This window comes from Dasypus novemcinctus, chromosome 27 (assembly GCF_030445035.2).
Source record: "Dasypus novemcinctus isolate mDasNov1 chromosome 27, mDasNov1.1.hap2, whole genome shotgun sequence".
Classification (NCBI taxonomy): Eukaryota; Metazoa; Chordata; class Mammalia; order Cingulata; family Dasypodidae; genus Dasypus; species Dasypus novemcinctus.
The window spans coordinates 379062-395086 of record NC_080699.1 but is presented as its reverse complement, the minus strand read 5'-3'; the positions used below and the strand labels follow the sequence as shown (position 1 = coordinate 395086).

The 16025-nt window shown below is 46.0% G+C and overlaps 1 protein-coding gene across 4 annotated transcripts in view; it reads right to left on the bottom strand.

The window, feature by feature from the left end:
* Positions 1–10739: 10739 nt before the first annotated feature.
* The window catches only part of DEUP1 (deuterosome assembly protein 1), a 90752-nt gene continuing 85466 nt past the window's right edge, over positions 10740–16025 (bottom strand). For all 4 annotated transcript variants that reach the window (XM_058289350.1, XM_058289349.2, XM_058289352.2 and 1 more), the window contains one exon: positions 10740–11635. In XM_058289350.1, coding sequence (XP_058145333.1) covers positions 11459–11635 — 177 coding nt within the window. In that variant the 3' untranslated portion in view covers positions 10740–11458. The remainder of the gene's footprint in view (positions 11636–16025) is intronic.

Below are 16025 nucleotides of genomic sequence, written 5' to 3'. Positions count from 1 at the left end.
ATATTTTTAAATATTTTTTTTTGTTAGAGAAGTTGTGAGCTTACAAGACAGTCATGCATAATGTGCAGAATTCCCATACATCAGCCCTCCACCAACACTTTGCATTGTTGTGGAACATTTGTTACAGATTATGGAAGAGCATCATCAAAATATTACTACTAAAGATGGTCTATAGCTTACATTTGGTACTTTTTTTTCATACACCCCCACCATTATTTACTCCATGTATTAGTATTGTTCATTTGTTGTTGTTCATGAGAGAATGCTCTCACAGTTGTACTGTTAATCACAGTCCCTCATCTACCACATGCTTTACTGTGTTACACAATCCCATGCCTTGTACAGTCTGTCCAAAGGGTATACTCAGTGGCTCTCACTTTTATCACAGAGTTGTGCAGTCCTCGCCTCAGTACACTTTTTAATGTTTTCCTTAGTCCAAAAGAAAAAAATTCGGTAACTCCTATTACTTACCTTTACCATGAGTATAGCTCTTTCTTTGACATCGATGCAAGAATATGATAATATTTCTGCTAATTTACAGTCCATAAGTTACATTAGTTGTATTTTCCCATGCATCAGTGTAGCAGTTTGATATAGGTATGAATTCAAAAATAGATACTGGATTATGTTTGTAATCTGGTCTATTACTGGGCATGATTGAGTATGATTAGGGCTTTGATTGGGCACGTCATTAGGGCGTTGAGTCCCCCCCCTTGGTGGGTGGGGACTCACAGATAAAAGGCATGGCAGAGGACAGAGTGGGAGCTTTTGATGCAAGCGTTCTTAATGTTGGAGTTTTGATGTTGGAGATTGATGTTGAAGCCTTAAGATGAAGTCTTAAGCTGGAGCCCCAGGGAGAGAGACAGCCATTCACCTGATAGTCTACAGCTGACCTTGTGGAGAAAAGAGAAGCTGAGCCCAGAGGAACCCAGGAAGCCTGAACCCTCGCAGACGTTGGCAGCCATCTTGCTCCAACACGTGAAAATAGACTATGGTGAGGGAAGTACCTTATGCTTTATGGCCTGGTATCTGAAAGCTCCTACCCCAAATAGATAAGCCTTTATAAAAGCCAACCAGTTTCTGGTATCTTGCATTAGCGCCCATTTGACTGACTAATACAATCAGCATATTCTTATCATCTTGTAATAGTGATGTAAATTTGTTCTAGTTCATAGAAGAACTTTCTTGTATTTGTGCTATTAACCACAAACTTCATCCATCACTAGATATACTATTATACAGTCCCTAGAATATTCTTTGGCTTTCTTTCAATTGACATTTATGTCTCTAGACTACCCCTTTCAGCCACAATCCCTTTTATAAACCAGCTGTGTTAGTTATACTCACTATAATGTGTTACCATCCACTCTTTCCATTTCCACACTTTTAGAGTCAAGCTAGTTAAAAATACTACACACATTAAGCATCGGTACCTCTTCTCAGCCCTCATCCTATCTCCTAGAAAGCTATACTCTAGATGTAACTCCACAGGCTTATTATTTGTATCTGGTTCATGTTAGTGAGGCCATGCAATATTTGTCCTTTTGTGCCTGGCTTATTTCACTCAAAATAATGTCCTCAGTTTCATCAATGTTGCCATATGTGTCCCAATTTAATTTCTTCTTACAGCAGCATAGTATTCCATCATATGTATATACCACATTTTGTTTATGCATTCATTGGTTGGTGAATGGTTAAAAAAACAACATTTGGATTGTTTTCATCTTTTGGCAACCATGAATAATGTTCTGAACATCAGTGAGCAAATGTCTGTCTGTATGTGTATTTTCAGTTCTGGATATATTCCTAGTAGAGGGATGGCTGGATCGTACGACAGTTCTACATTCAGCTTCCTGAGGAACCACTAAGCAGTCTTTCACAGAGGCTGCACCATTTTACATTTTACAGTGAACGATTGTTCCTATTTCACCACATACTGTCCAGCCCTTGTAGTTTTGTTTTTTCTCTTTTCAAATAATGGTCATTCTATGAGGTGTGAGATGAGATCTCATTATAGTTTTGATTTGCATTTCCCTAATAGCTGGTGATATTGGACATTTCTTCATGTGTTTTTCTGCGATTTGTATTTCCTCTTTAGAAAAATGTTTCTTTTAGCCATTTAAAAAAAAATGGATTGCTTGTCCTTGTAACATTGAGTTGTATGATCTTTTTATATAGCATGGAAATCAAACCCTAATCAGATATGTGCTTTCCAAATATTTTCTCCCATTGAGTGTGCTGCCTTTTCACTTTCTTGACAGCGTCCTTTGAATCACAAAGGTGTTTAATTTTGACGAGGCCCTGTTTACCCATTTCTTCTTTCATTGCTCATGCTTGCTCATGCTTTTGGTGTAAGTGTTAAGAATTCACCACCTACCACCAGGTCTTGGGGATGTTTCCCTAAAATTTTCTTCTAGAGGTTTTATGGTTCTAGCTTTTATATACAGGTCCTTGATCCATTTTGAGTTAATTTTTGTATAAGGTGTGAGATAGGAGAACTGTGGATATCCAGTTCTCCCAGCACCATTTGTTTAATAGGCTGCTCTGCCCTAGATGGGTGGTCTTGACAGCCTTGTCAAAAATCACTTGACCACAGATGTGAGGGTCTATTTCTGAACAATCAATTCAGTTCTGTTGGTCTATATATCTATCCTTATGCGAGTACCATGCTGTTTTTTGTTTTGTTTTGTTTTTCATCAGAGTAGCTAAGTAATATGATTTAAAGTCCAGAAATTAGAGTCCTCCAACTTTGTTCTTCCTTTTTAAGTTGTTTCTGGCTATTTGGGCCCCTTACCCTTCCAAATAATTTGAAAATTGGGTTTTCCATTTTGCAAAAAAGGCTGTTAGAATTTTTATTGGGATTGCATTAATTTGTAAATCAATTTGAGAATTGACATCTTAACAAAATTTAGTCTTCCAATCCATGAACATGGAATATACTTCCATTTATTTACGTCATCGTCAATTTCTTTTAGCAATGCATTGTAGTTTTCTGAGTACAGGTCGTTTACATCCTTGGTTACATTTATTCTCAAATATCTGGTTCTTATAGTTGCTATTATAAATGGAATTTTTTCCCCTGACTTCCTCCTCAGATTGCCTATTACTAGTGTATGGAAAACTACCAATTTCCGTATATTAATGTTGTATCCTGCCACTCAGTAGCTCTAGTAGCTTTGCTGTAGACTTTTCAGGACTTTCTAGATATAGGATCATATCATCTACAAATAGCAAAAGTTTTACTTGTTCCTTTCCAATTTTGATACCTAACTGCTCTAGCTAGAACCTCTCAAGTATATTGAACAACAATGGTGACAATGGGTATCCCGTTTTTTCTTTTTTAACACATCAATTTTATTGATACAAATTATTAAAGCTTATATTCATTCCAAGTGTATAGTGAATGGTATTTGGTATAAACACATAGTTGTGCATTCATCACTTCAATCATTATTAGAGCATTTTTATTATTGCATAATAATAATAATAAAACAGACAAAAATCTCACCACCTCTCAATCTCTCTATGCTTCCCCTGCCATACATAAGTGCTACTGTTTCCATTCCTCTAGTTTGTGTTAATATTTTGTAAAACCAGTCTTACACATGCAATATTACCCATATTCGTATTTCACATGAGGTTTCACTATGTTATACAGCCCCATGCTACATTTTTAGCTTTCCTTCTAATAATATACATGTCCTTAGACTTTCCCTTACAACCATTTTCATACCCCTGTTATAGCTCCGCTAATCACAGACACCATGACGTGCTCTTACCATTTCCATTGATTTCTAAAGATTTCCAAACAACTGTTTTTGTTTTTTTTAAAACCAGTTCTGCACAGATTAACCCTCAGCTTTCCATTCTGTACCCTCAGTCTATTTTCTGGTGACCTATATCCTAATTAGTAACTCCATGGGTTTACATGATATATTTAGTTCATAAGAGCACATTTGTGTCTGGCCTGCTTCTCTCAACCTCATGTCCTGCAGGATCATCCATGTTGTCATATGCTTCATAACTTCATTTCTTCAGACAGTTGCAAAATATTCCATCATGTGTATACACCACAATTTTTTATCCATTCATCAGTCGATGGATTGTCTGCATCTTTTGGCAGTTGTGAATAACACCGCTGTGAACACCAGGATGCAGATACCTGTTTGTCACTGCTCTCCGTTCTTCTGGGTGTATAACTAGTAGTGTGTTGCTGGGTCATATGGCAAGTCTATGTTCAACTTTCTTAGGAACTGCCAAACAGTCCTCTACAGGGCTGTGCCATTCTGCATTCCCACCAACAGTGAATAAGCATACCCTATCTCTCCACATCCTCTCCAACATTTACAGTTTTCTGACTTTTTAGTAATGGCCATTCTAATAGGTTTGAATTGGTATCTCACTGTCGTTTTGATTTGCGTTTTCCTAATCTCTAGTGATGTTGAACAGTTTTTCATGTGTTTCTTTGTCATTTTTCCTTGGATAATTGTCTAAGTCTTTTGCCCACTTTTTAATTGGGTAGTTTGTCTTTTTATTGTTGAGCTGTAATATCTCTTTGTATATCACAGATATTAAAGCCTTATTGGATATGTGATTTCCAAATATTTTTTCTCATTGAGCCAGATGCCTTTTCACTCTTTTGACAAAAGTGTTTAGTTTTGAGGATTTTATCTACGTTTTTCTTTTGTTGCTTGGGCCTTGTGTGTAAGGTTTAAGAAACTATTGCCTACCACAAGATCTTGGAGATGTTTTCCTACATTTGAGAGTTTTATGGTTGTCACTTTTATGTTTAGGTCCTTGATCTCTTTTGAGTTAATTTTTGTATAAGGTGCAAGATAGGGGTAATCTTCCTTTTTTTTTGACATGGCTAACCAGTCTTCCAATTTTGTTCTTCTTTTCTAAGACATTTGTGGCTATTTAGGGATCCTTACCTTTCCAAATAAATTTGATCTTTGACTTCTCCATATCTGTGAAAAAGGCAGATTTTTATTGGGATTGCATTGAATCTGTTAAGCCATTTAGGTAGAAATGACATCTTAAAGATATTCAGTCTTCCAGTCCATGAACACAAAATGTCCTTCCATTTATTTATATTCTTCAGTTTCTTTTAGCAATGTTTCTAGTTTTCAGAATACAGTCCTTTATGTCCTGGTCAAGTTTATTTCAAAGTATTTGATTCTTTTAGTTGCTATTATAAATGAAAATTTTTTTCTGATTTCTTTCTCAGATTGCTCATCAGTAGTATATAGAAATACTATTGATTTTTGTGTATTAGTCTTGTATCCTCCCTCTTTGCTGAACTTGTCTCTTAGTTCTAGTAACTTTGTTGTGAATTTTCAGGATTTTCTAGATATAAGATCATATCATCAGTGAAGAGTGAAAGTTTTACTTCTTCTTTCCCTATTTGAGTGCCATTTTTTTTTCTTTACCTACCCTCCTTGCTCTAACTACAACTTCTAGCACAATGTTGAATACCAGTGGTAACAGTGGGTATCCTTGTCTTGTTTCTCTTCTTGGCAGGAAAGCTTTCAGTCTTTCACAGTTGAATACAATGCTGGCTGTGAGTTTTTCATATATGCACTTTACTATGTTGAGAGAGCTTCCTTTTATTCCTGTCTTTTGGGGTGTTTTTTTTTTTTACCACAAAAGAACACTGTATTTTGTCAATTGCATTTTCTGCATCAATAGAAAGGATCAAGTGATTTTTTTCTTTCAATTTATTAATGTGGTTTATTATACTAATTGATTTTCTTGTGTTCAGCCACCCTTGCATAACTGGGATAAAACCCAGTTGGTTGTGGTGTATAATTCTTTTAATGTGGTTTTGGATTTGATTGCAAGTGTTTTGTTGAGGATTTTTATAATCTATATTAGTTAGAGATATTGGTCTATAATTTTTGGTGGTATCTATATTAATTAGAAATATTGGTCTGCAATTTTTTTATAGTATCTTTCTCTGACTTTGGTATTAGGGTGATGTTGGCTTCATAGAATGAGTTTGGTAGCATTCTTTCCTGTTCAATTTTTTGGAAGAGCTTGAGCAAGATTAGTATTAGATCATTTTTGAATGATTGGTGGAATTCACCTGTGAAGCCATCTGGTCCTGGGTTTTTCATCTTTGGGAGGTTTTTGATGACTGTTTCAATCTCTTTACTTGTGATTGGTTTGTTCACGTCTTCTCCTTCTTGTAGGATCAATTTAGTTTTTTCATGTGTTTCTAAGAATTTGTCCATTTCATCTACATCATCCGGTTTTTTGGTATACAGTTCATGGTATCCTCTTATGATCTATCTAATTTTTGTGGGGTCAGTAGTAATGTCCCTGTTTTCATTTCTGATTTTATTTTTTTCTGTCTTCTCTTTTTTTCTTTTTCAGTCTAGCTATGGGTTTGTCAATTTTGTTAATCTTCTCAAAGAATCAACTTTTGGTTTTGTTGATTATATTTTTTTAATTTTTTATTTTTTTGTTCTCAGTTCCATTAATTCTCTGATCTTTATTATTTTTCTCCTTTTCCTTTGGCTGGGCTATCTCTTCCTGTTTCCTGGCATGGTTTGTAATTTTTTGCTGATGTCTGGGCATCTGAATTGGTGAAATGACACTAAGATGGTCAATTTCCCTTTCTTGCTTAGTGGTTTTGTTTCATGGCTCTTTGAATTTTGTTTCAATTTATTCTAAGTCTTTAAATTGCTTAGCTTAAGTCATCTAAATCAGCCCAAGGACTCACTAATTGGAGCAGATATTCCAGAGGTTGGGGGCAAAGAGACCCACCAGTGGTTTTTCTCCTTGCAGTTTCCCAGCTGGCCTGCAGATGACTGTTTCCGTGGACACCTCTCTTCCAACCTCCACTTTCTGGTCTGGCCAGCGCTGAGATTCAGAGGCGCTCTGCTGGCTGAATTCACTGAAGAGAAACCACTCTCTGCCTTCCCCCACACTCACTCTTCCCAGGGAGGAGGTGTCTCTCCCTCAGTGAGCCCTGGGTTTTATCCAGCTGTGTCTTGAAGGTAGGGGATGGGTGTCATTCCCACGTGCCGGGGTTTAATAACTCACAGTTGTCATTTCGGGTTCGTCTCTCTGTTGCACAGCTCTGTCCTGGCCTGCTGACTCCCAAAGCAGATCCCTCAGACAATTTTTTGCCCTTTCTCCATTGTTTTTCTAAGAAAGTTGATCGCTGCCTGCCTGTCCCGATGCCGTCTTCCTGAGGTCCGCTGTAATGTTTGTCTGGCTTTGGTATTAGGGGGATGCTGACTTCATAGCACGAGTTTGGTAGTGTTCTCTCCTGTTCAGTTTTTTTTAGAAAAATTTGAGTAAGATTGGTATTCAGTCTTTGTTGAATGCTTGATAGAAGTCACCTGTGAAGCCATCTGATCCAGGGCTTTTCATTTTGAGGAATTTTTTGATGACTGTTTAAATCTCTTATGACTGGTTTATTGAGAATCTTCTATTTCTTCTAGGATCAGTGTAGGCTGTTTGTTCCTAGGAATTTTTCCATTTCATCTACCTTGTCTAGTTTTCTGGTATTCAGTTGTTCATAGTATCCTCTTATCTCTTTTATATCTGTGGGGTCAGTAGTAATGTCCCCACTTTCTATCAGTCTAGTTAAGGGTTTATCAGTTTTGTTGATCTTCTCAAGGAATCAGCTTTTGGTTTTGTTAACTCTGTTTTTTTTTCTTTTTGGTTGTTCTGAATTTCATTTCTGCTCTGATCTTTATTTTGTTCCTTCTGCTTGCTTTAGGAATAGTTTGCTCTTCAATAGCCGTCTCATTGAATTTTTTAAGATTTGTTTGAACATCTGTGATTAGTCAACTCTTTAATGTCCTCTGGAGGTTTAGTTTGCTCTTTTGGGCCATATCTTCCTGTTTCTTGGCATGGCATGTAATTTTTTGTTGGTATCTAAGCATCCAATTTACTTGTTTTATTCTGGTCTCAGTTTTTCTGTTTAGTCTAGGGCTTTCTATTTGATTGGCTTTGGGCTATAGCCCTTCTTTGATACTTGGTTCAACTTATTTTAAACTTTATAATAGCTCATGTTTAGCCGATCTGAATTTCTTCAGCTCTCTTTCATCTGTTTCTTGCTCTTCTCCCTCGCTGGTGGTTGAGTAGGAGCTGAGGATTTGGTTGGCACTGTGAGCTGTGGAGGCCATTACCCCAGGAATCGATGAGGCTTCTCCCAATTTTCTCCCCTGCTGGGAGTGGGGACAAAGCCACATTTGTGTGCAGTATTCCAAGCCATGTAGGCCAAGACCATCTGTAGTTGCCTGCAGAACCTGATGAAACTCCAAGTGCCTTCCTCCCCTCCCTTGGCCATGCAAATCAAAACTGACCACAGTTATCCAGATAGACTGATGAAGCACCGCTCCCCTCCTCCCCTGCCAGGGGCGGGGTAGACCCTTAGATGTGCACAACGGTCTACTCCAGGTACCAAGAGGGGCTGAGGGAGGCTGTTCTCCCTCCTGTCCCATCAGGGGGTGGGGATGGGCCACAGGTGACCAGCAGTCTAGTCCACGTGGGCTAGATGACTCCAGTTACCCAGGGAGGCTGCAGGACTGAAGCACGGCTCGGGCTGCAGGGCTCGAGCACAGGCTCTCGGGCTGCAGGACTGAAGCGCGGCTCGGGCTGCAGGGCTCGGGCTGCAGGGCTCGAGCGCAGGCTCGGGCTGCAGGACTGAAGCGCGGCTCTGGCTGCAGGGCTCGAGCGCAGGCTCGGGCTGCAGGACTGAAGCGCGGCTCGGGCTGCAGGGCTCGAGCGCAGGCTCGGGCTGCAGGACTGAAGCGCGGCTCGGGCTGCAGGACTGAAGCGCGGCTCGGGCTGCAGGGCTCGAGCGCAGGCTCGGGCTGCAGGGCTCGAGCGCAGGCTCGGGCTGCAGGACTGAAGCGTGGCTCGGGCTGCAGGGCTCGAGCGCAGGCTCGGGCTGCAGGACTGAAGCGCGGCTCGGGCTGCAGGGCTCGAGCGCAGGCTCGGGCTGCAGGACTGAAGCGCGGCTCGGGCTGCAGGGCTCGAGCGCAGGCTCGGGCTGCAGGACTGAAGCGCGGCTCGGGCTGCAGGGCTCGAGCGCAGGCTCGGGCTGCAGGACTGAAGCGCGGCTCGGGCTGCAGGGCTCGAGCGCAGGCTCGGGCTGCAGGACTGAAGCGCGGCTCGGGCTGCAGGGCTCGAGCGCAGGCTCGGGCTGCAGGACTGAAGCGCGGCTCGGGCTGCAGGGCTCGAGCGCAGGCTCGGGCTGCAGGACTGAAGCGCGGCTCGGGCTGCAGGGCTCGAGCGCAGGCTCGGGCTGCAGGACTGAAGCGCGGCTCGGGCTGCAGGGCTCGAGCGCAGGCTCGGGCTGCAGGACTGAAGCGCGGCTCGGGCTGCAGGGCTCGAGCGCAGGCTCGGGCTGCAGGACTGAAGCGCGGCTCGGGCTGCAGGGCTCGAGCGCAGGCTTGGGCTGCAGGACTGAAGCGCGGCTCGGGCTGCAGGGCTCGAGCGCAGGCTCGGGCTGCAGGACTGAAGCGCGGCTCGGGCTGCAGGGCTCGAGCGCAGGCTCGGGCTGCAGGACTGAAGCGCGGCTCGGGCTGCAGGGCTCGAGCGCAGGCTCGGGCTGCAGGACTGAAGCGCGGCTCGAGCGCAGGCTCGGGCGCAGGCTCGGGCTGCAGGGCTCGAGCGCAGGCTCGGGCTGCAGGACTGAAGCGCGGCTCGGGCTGCAGGCTGATCTCGGTGGATGGAAGCTGGTCCCTGCCACCCCTGTGAGTTTTAGTCAGTCCTGCTTCCCCTCAGGCAGGAGTGGAGTCAAAATGGAGGCTACTGGCGTCCTTCCGACTTGGACAGCTTCAAACTTCAGCTGTTCTTAGGACTGGGTGTTAGCCTCCGCGGCGTGGAGTGGTCTACTCACACAGCTTCTCCTCCGTTCTTTCAAGGATGCTGCAGGATGCTCTTCTGGCCTCCTGGGCTCCCACACGTGATTTAGGTAGCTCTGGGTGACCAGCGGCGCTGTAGGATGAGCTGACTCCCAGAGCCCCTTACTCTGCCGCCACCTTGCCCCTCTTCCCGGCCTTGCTAATAGGTCTTGTGCTGACGTCCTGCAGGCGCAGTGGTGGCGGCACCGCACCCCTCCACGAGCAGCCCGTTCCTGCATTCTGCGCAGAAGAGAGGCAGGGGGGTGGCTTCTCGTTCTGCAGCTACTAGGCTGCCTCTGATGTTTCGTCATCAAGTATGACTCGTTCACCACCTGCCTGCTCACGGGAGGGGTGGGGAGGTTTGGGGCTGGGCCAGGAAGTGCCAGGGTCTCCTTTCTGACTCTTGCTTGCAGTGATTCTAAGTAAGGTTCTCACACCTGATTCCCAGGAGGACACTGTCCTGCTGACTTCACAGGCTTGTTGTGAATGAAGCTATGCAGAGACTCTGCAAATACCAAGAGCTATACATGTGCATGTGGTAGTGTCTCTTCAGGTGAACAGTGCTCAGCGTTTACCTAAAGATATCTTGACTTCTCTTTCAGTATGTTGTGTTTTCGTTTCTTTATACAGTAAAAGAAAACTATAAAAGCATAGCACTTGGCTTGAATAATTACATAGAGATTTCTTCATAGTCTTTTCGATATATGTGTGTGAATAATATATATGTATTTCAAAACAGAAAGTTTTGAATATAAAGCTAATATTTAAAGAAAGAATTTTTGGATTATCATGGCTGTATTATTTGTAACAAATTTTATTGTCCATTACCATGCTATTACCAGTTGTATAAAGATTTGGCATTTAAGTCCACAGAACTTTCCATGTCCTTTATTGTATTAAAAACAAAGGTGATTACAAAGGAGACTGTAACAACAATAATGCTTTATGTTTTCTTGTTCATGTCCATGTCATAATTAGTACTAACAGGAAAGCATTAATCTTTGGCACATATATTTTAAGTGTGTAAATAACACATTCCACATCCTTTATTGTCTTAAAAAAAACAGAGACATTAGAAAGGTGAATACAGAAAAAGAAAAGGTGTATCCATTGTTTCCAAACAGAAATTTTAGCATATTTATATATCCCCAAATACTTAAATACTATTTTTCATTTTTTAAAACCCTTGTTTTCAAATATAGTACAACTGAGCTGCACTTGATTTTTAGTTGGAATATACACTGCCTTTTCCTTCATGTTGTATTATTACAGAGGAAATGGGTTTTTAATATACATGATTCAAGTGGGGGAAAATGGCGTATTTAATTTCAAAATATTCCTTAGACCGGAAAAAAAAAATCTTTTGGAGTAGTTATGTTTATTTTATAGAAACTACAGCAGAACAATTTAGTATGTTAATGCAGAAATACAAACAACTTTATATAACAAAATACTTACTATCTTCTAGCTGCCTTACAGCATTTACTCAAGAAAACAGAACAAAATTTCTCAGTTTCATTAATCAGCTTTGTAAATATTTTGCCAGAGCTTTTTTCTTTGGTTGGAGAAAGTAAATAAAAAAGTTTTAAAGCTCACATGTATCTATTTTGCTTTAGCCTGGTGTATTTATTAAGAGTAAATTCGGTATGTCTTTGTAGTTCATCAATATGTGTATTTAGAAGTTTTTCAAGTTCTTTTGCACGCCTCTCTTCCTCCAGAAGGAAATGCTGTGCAGTCAAAGAAGCTGGAAAGGACATCTCTGGGGGAGACTAAAGAAAGAATGAAAGGGAAGTTAAACAAAGAACACAAATCCTTTTAATCTTCATATTTCCAAGCATGCTTCATCCCTGATGTCCTGGCAAACCCTGCACCTCCTAGTGGAATACTGCGTCCGCGCTGACCCCTACCTGTTTCACTGCACATGCAGTGAGCGTCACATCATCATCTAAAAAGCTGTAGGGGTGAGCAGGACAACGTCTCCTGCAGACACAGGGACAATGTAGTTACATGGAACTGTCTGAAACATACCCTCCTGATTCACAGAGATGATTTTCTCCTGAAAACAGGCCATGCCAGAAAGCTGAAGTAAAGGTTATTAGAGTAGAGTGTGGCAAAGAAAGATTTATATAGAGAAAAATGAGGTGGCGGACCTGGCCCAGTGGTTAGGGCGTCCGCCTACCACATGGGAGGTCCGCGGTTCAAACCCCGGGCCTCCTTGACCCGTGTGGAGCTGGCCCACGCACAGTGCTGGTGCACGAAAGGAGTGCCCTGCCACGCAGGGGTGTCCCCACGTAGGGGAGCCCCACGTGCAAGGAGTGCGCCCCCTAAGGAGAGCCACCCAGCGTGAAAGAAAGTGCAGCCTGCTCAGGAACGGTGCCGCACACACGGAGAGCTGGCACAGCAAGATGATGCAACTAAAAGAAACACAGATTCCTGTGCCGCTGACAACAACAGAAGCGGACAAAGAAGAAGATGCAGCAAATAGACACAGAGAACAGACAACTGTGGTGGGGGTGGGGAAGAGGAGAGAAATAAATAAATCTTTAAAAAAAAATAGAGAAAAATGAGGACTGGCTTTGCATGGGGCGATGGATGGCGAGAGGCAGCAAGCGGGGGCTGCCGGCTGTGTCCAGGGCTGCGATGTGGGGTCTGTGGAACTGGTGACCAGTTAACACACGTTTTAGCCACTGGATCACCCTGTGCCGTGGGTTGCCTGCATGTGTTACACTTTTGAAGCCGCCCCTGGAGCCCAGGTGCCTCTTCTTTGGTGCTAATGATTTACCGACTGCGCACTCTTCGCCTTGTTCTGAAGGTAACGGAACAACGCGACGCCGGCCCTTAGCTGCTGACCTGCCCTGCGACCCGGGAGCCTCGCCATTAACGGAGTGACATCACTATTTCATTAGTGAGACGGGGCCCGGCCAGGCCGACAAGCCCACGAGCCGCGCCGTGAGCGTCCAGGGCCTGGGCACGGCGTCCGTCTGCACACACTCGGCCTTAGCCTGCCTCCACGCCCGCCTCACGTCACTGTCTAGACGTGCACGGGGGGCAGCACGAGGCCCCTGCCGCGCTCCCGTCCCTCGGCCGTCACGGGTCACCCCCTTGCGGTCAGTGCTGTGAGGACAGTGGGCCTGTGGCCCTGCCTTGGCCCGGGGCCGCGAGCTCCCCTCTCAAATCCCGGCGCCACTGAGCTGACCTGCGGCAGACTCGCTGCTGAGTGACGGCGCTGTCAGCGGGACTCCGTGGTGGGGCCCGGTGACATGGACTCACGTATTTACCAAAAAAAGTAGGGACTGAGGAATAACAGGCAAATGGGTAATTTTAGAGAATTTCATGCCAAGACAGAAAAAGTTACTTTTTAAAAACAAAGAGGGGACATTTGTACTTGACCTTCCCCAATCTTGGTCCCTGGCTTTCTGTTCTGCCAGGAGGTGTGGGACTTGGCAAAGAGCTTGGAGCCGGCGATCTTACACAGCTGAGCCTTGCTATGGGGACGCGGTCACTGGTCTGGCCCCTGTGCAAACTGTAGGACAGTGGCCGGGGACAGGCGGGCCCCACCAGCTGCCGTGCCAGGCGCAGAGCCTCACTCGGCAGACCCGCACGGCACTGGGCACGCGGCGTGCTTGTCCCAGCCTGGCACATGTGCTCTTTCCAAGGCCCAGTGAGGAGGGTCGGAAGCAGCGCGCACTCAGTCCTGCCCGGCGTGAACGGCGCTGCCACAGGGAATTCAGGGGGCCCTGGACCATGTGGACGTTCCAAGCACCGTGTTAACCTGATCCGTGAGGACCCGGTGAGCAGGAAGCGGCAAGAAGGCGGTGGCCTTGGCAAGGCGCACGCACCGGCTAGGGGAGAAGAACCCTGGGACAGTCCAGGGCCTCGACAGACGCTGGAGTTTCTGGGGCCGGTGGGAAAGGACAGGCCACCCCCAACCCCTGTCACGCGCCGTCAGCCCCTGTGACCATGGGAGGATCCCGGGCTTCTCGGCCGCCTCCGTTTTGAGGCGGCAGTTCCACATGGAGGGGTTCTGATCCGACCCGCTTCCTGGTGGCTCAGAGGCTGTTTTCTGAGCTTGGCCTGGAACAAGAAAGGGTCCTGCGGCAGATTCAGGGTGGGGAGCGAGCAATCCTGCAGCGTGGGCCGAGTATCTGGTAGATCCCGCATAGAAGACTCTCTAGTAGAGAAAGATGCCCCGTGGAGCCTCTGGCAAGCCTCAGCGGGAAAGCCGCAGTCCCCGACGACGCTGCAGCACAGCCCGGGCACCGCACCGTGCAGACAGCTCCTGCCACGCTCCTGCGCGCTCGTGGATGGCACGACAGCACGCAGCCGGGACGCGCGGCCCGTGGGCTCCTGCGGCTCGTCCCTGGCCGCCCGCCTTCGCCAGCGCCGTCTGGCTCCCGCCGAGGTGAACGTCCAGCCTGCTTGCAGGGAGTCCAGAGCTGAGCTCCCGACACGGCGCCGTCCCTCAGGGACCCCGCCCCTTGGTGGCGATTTGATCGCACAAGTCCCCGCGCCTGGGAAGAGCAGCGACTGCAGACAGACCCGGGTGCCTTCTCGACCGGCTCGAGCCCTACGAGACTCAGAGCAGAGGCGCCGCTTTACGGGGCCGTGGCCACGGGTGCAGGCCTGGCGTCCGTTTGTCCCCCACGCACAGCCCTGTCTGGGTGCTCGGCTAAGACACCGGCCTGGAGACGTGGGGGCACCGGGGACCCACAGGTGCCGTGCTTCCCACAGGCAGGACTCGGGGTCTGGGAGCAGGAGGAGGGGGGCCTGGCTGCACCCCGTGTGGAATGCCCCCCGGGGCAGCTTCCTGTCTGCCCTTCGGCCCTGGGGGGTGCTTCCAGCGACAGCTTCAGGGGTGCGGACCACAGCTCGGGCGCCCCCTGGCACGGCTCGCGCCTCAGGCCGCAGGGCAGGGCAGGAGGAAGTTGCTGCCCTGCAGAGGCAACTGAGGGGGAGACCCCCTGCCCAGCCAGGCAGGGAGGGGTGTCCCGCACTCCGCCACCCGCTGAGGCGCCTCCGGGGGCTCTGCGCCCGGTTTTCCTGCAGCTGGAGGTGCCACAGCCTCGTCCTGGAAGGGGCCTGGCCCAGCGGGGCGTCCAGAACGGCCACAGAGGAAGACGAGCGACGGTCGCGTGGCCAGTGGCAGCCTCAGGGGCTGTGGACTTTCCCGCCCTTTTGGGTTTATCCAGGAAGAAGGACCAGAATTCAGGAGCAGCTGTGCCTGGATGGGGTGAGCGTGATGCGAGGAGAAGGTGGGGCTGAGTGGGCGGGAGGTGGGCTGCGCCCGCGCCCCTCGGAGCGCAGTGGCCACCGGCGCCTCCCTCCCCGCTGCCCTGGGCCGGCTGCCCGCTCCCCTGGCCCTTCGCTGGCCCTGCCCTGGTGTCCTGCCTCCCTCCAGCCACCTGGAAGCGGCCAACGGCCATCGGCTGGCTCGGGCTGATGACAAAGTGTCCTTGGTGCAGGGTTTGACGCGTCCCTTAGAGGTTCTGGGTTGTAGCTTAAATGAGAAGCTTTATTCTGTTTACTCTACCAGTATGGACTTTTATTTTGAGCAAATAATTTTGGCACTTTCTCTTGCAATGACCACAAAAGAATTTATACGTACTTCAGAACTTTAGGGATCTTCACAAGTTAATAGTTTTAAGCCTTTTCCTCCTTCTACAACAGTTTAAAGTGTAATTTCAGTCTCTACCAAAACAGCAGGTGATAGATTCCAAAAAAGCAAAAATGTACCGTATCTGAACATACAGGATGACCCTTCCAATTTAAATATTTTCTGCTTTTTAATATTTTTGTACCCAATATTAGCATATCATGGAGAGGCGCTGAAAAATTACAAGTGAAGGTAACTGATAAGAGTACTATTTTTGGGGGTAAAATATCTCCATATCTTAAAAAACTTACTAACTGTGATGGTTATGTTCAAGAAATTAAATGACAAGATGGAAAATTTCAGCAGAGAACTATAAAAAAGAATAAGATGGAAATTCAATACGTGAGAACATAAAAACTAATATTAAGAACACTTCCCAAAATTTTATGAGGTCAGCATAATCTTAATACTAAAACCTGACAAAACAACAAAGGAAAATTATAGGCTAATTTTTCTCATGAACACAAAGCAAAAATTCTAAACAAAATATTAACCAACCCAATCCA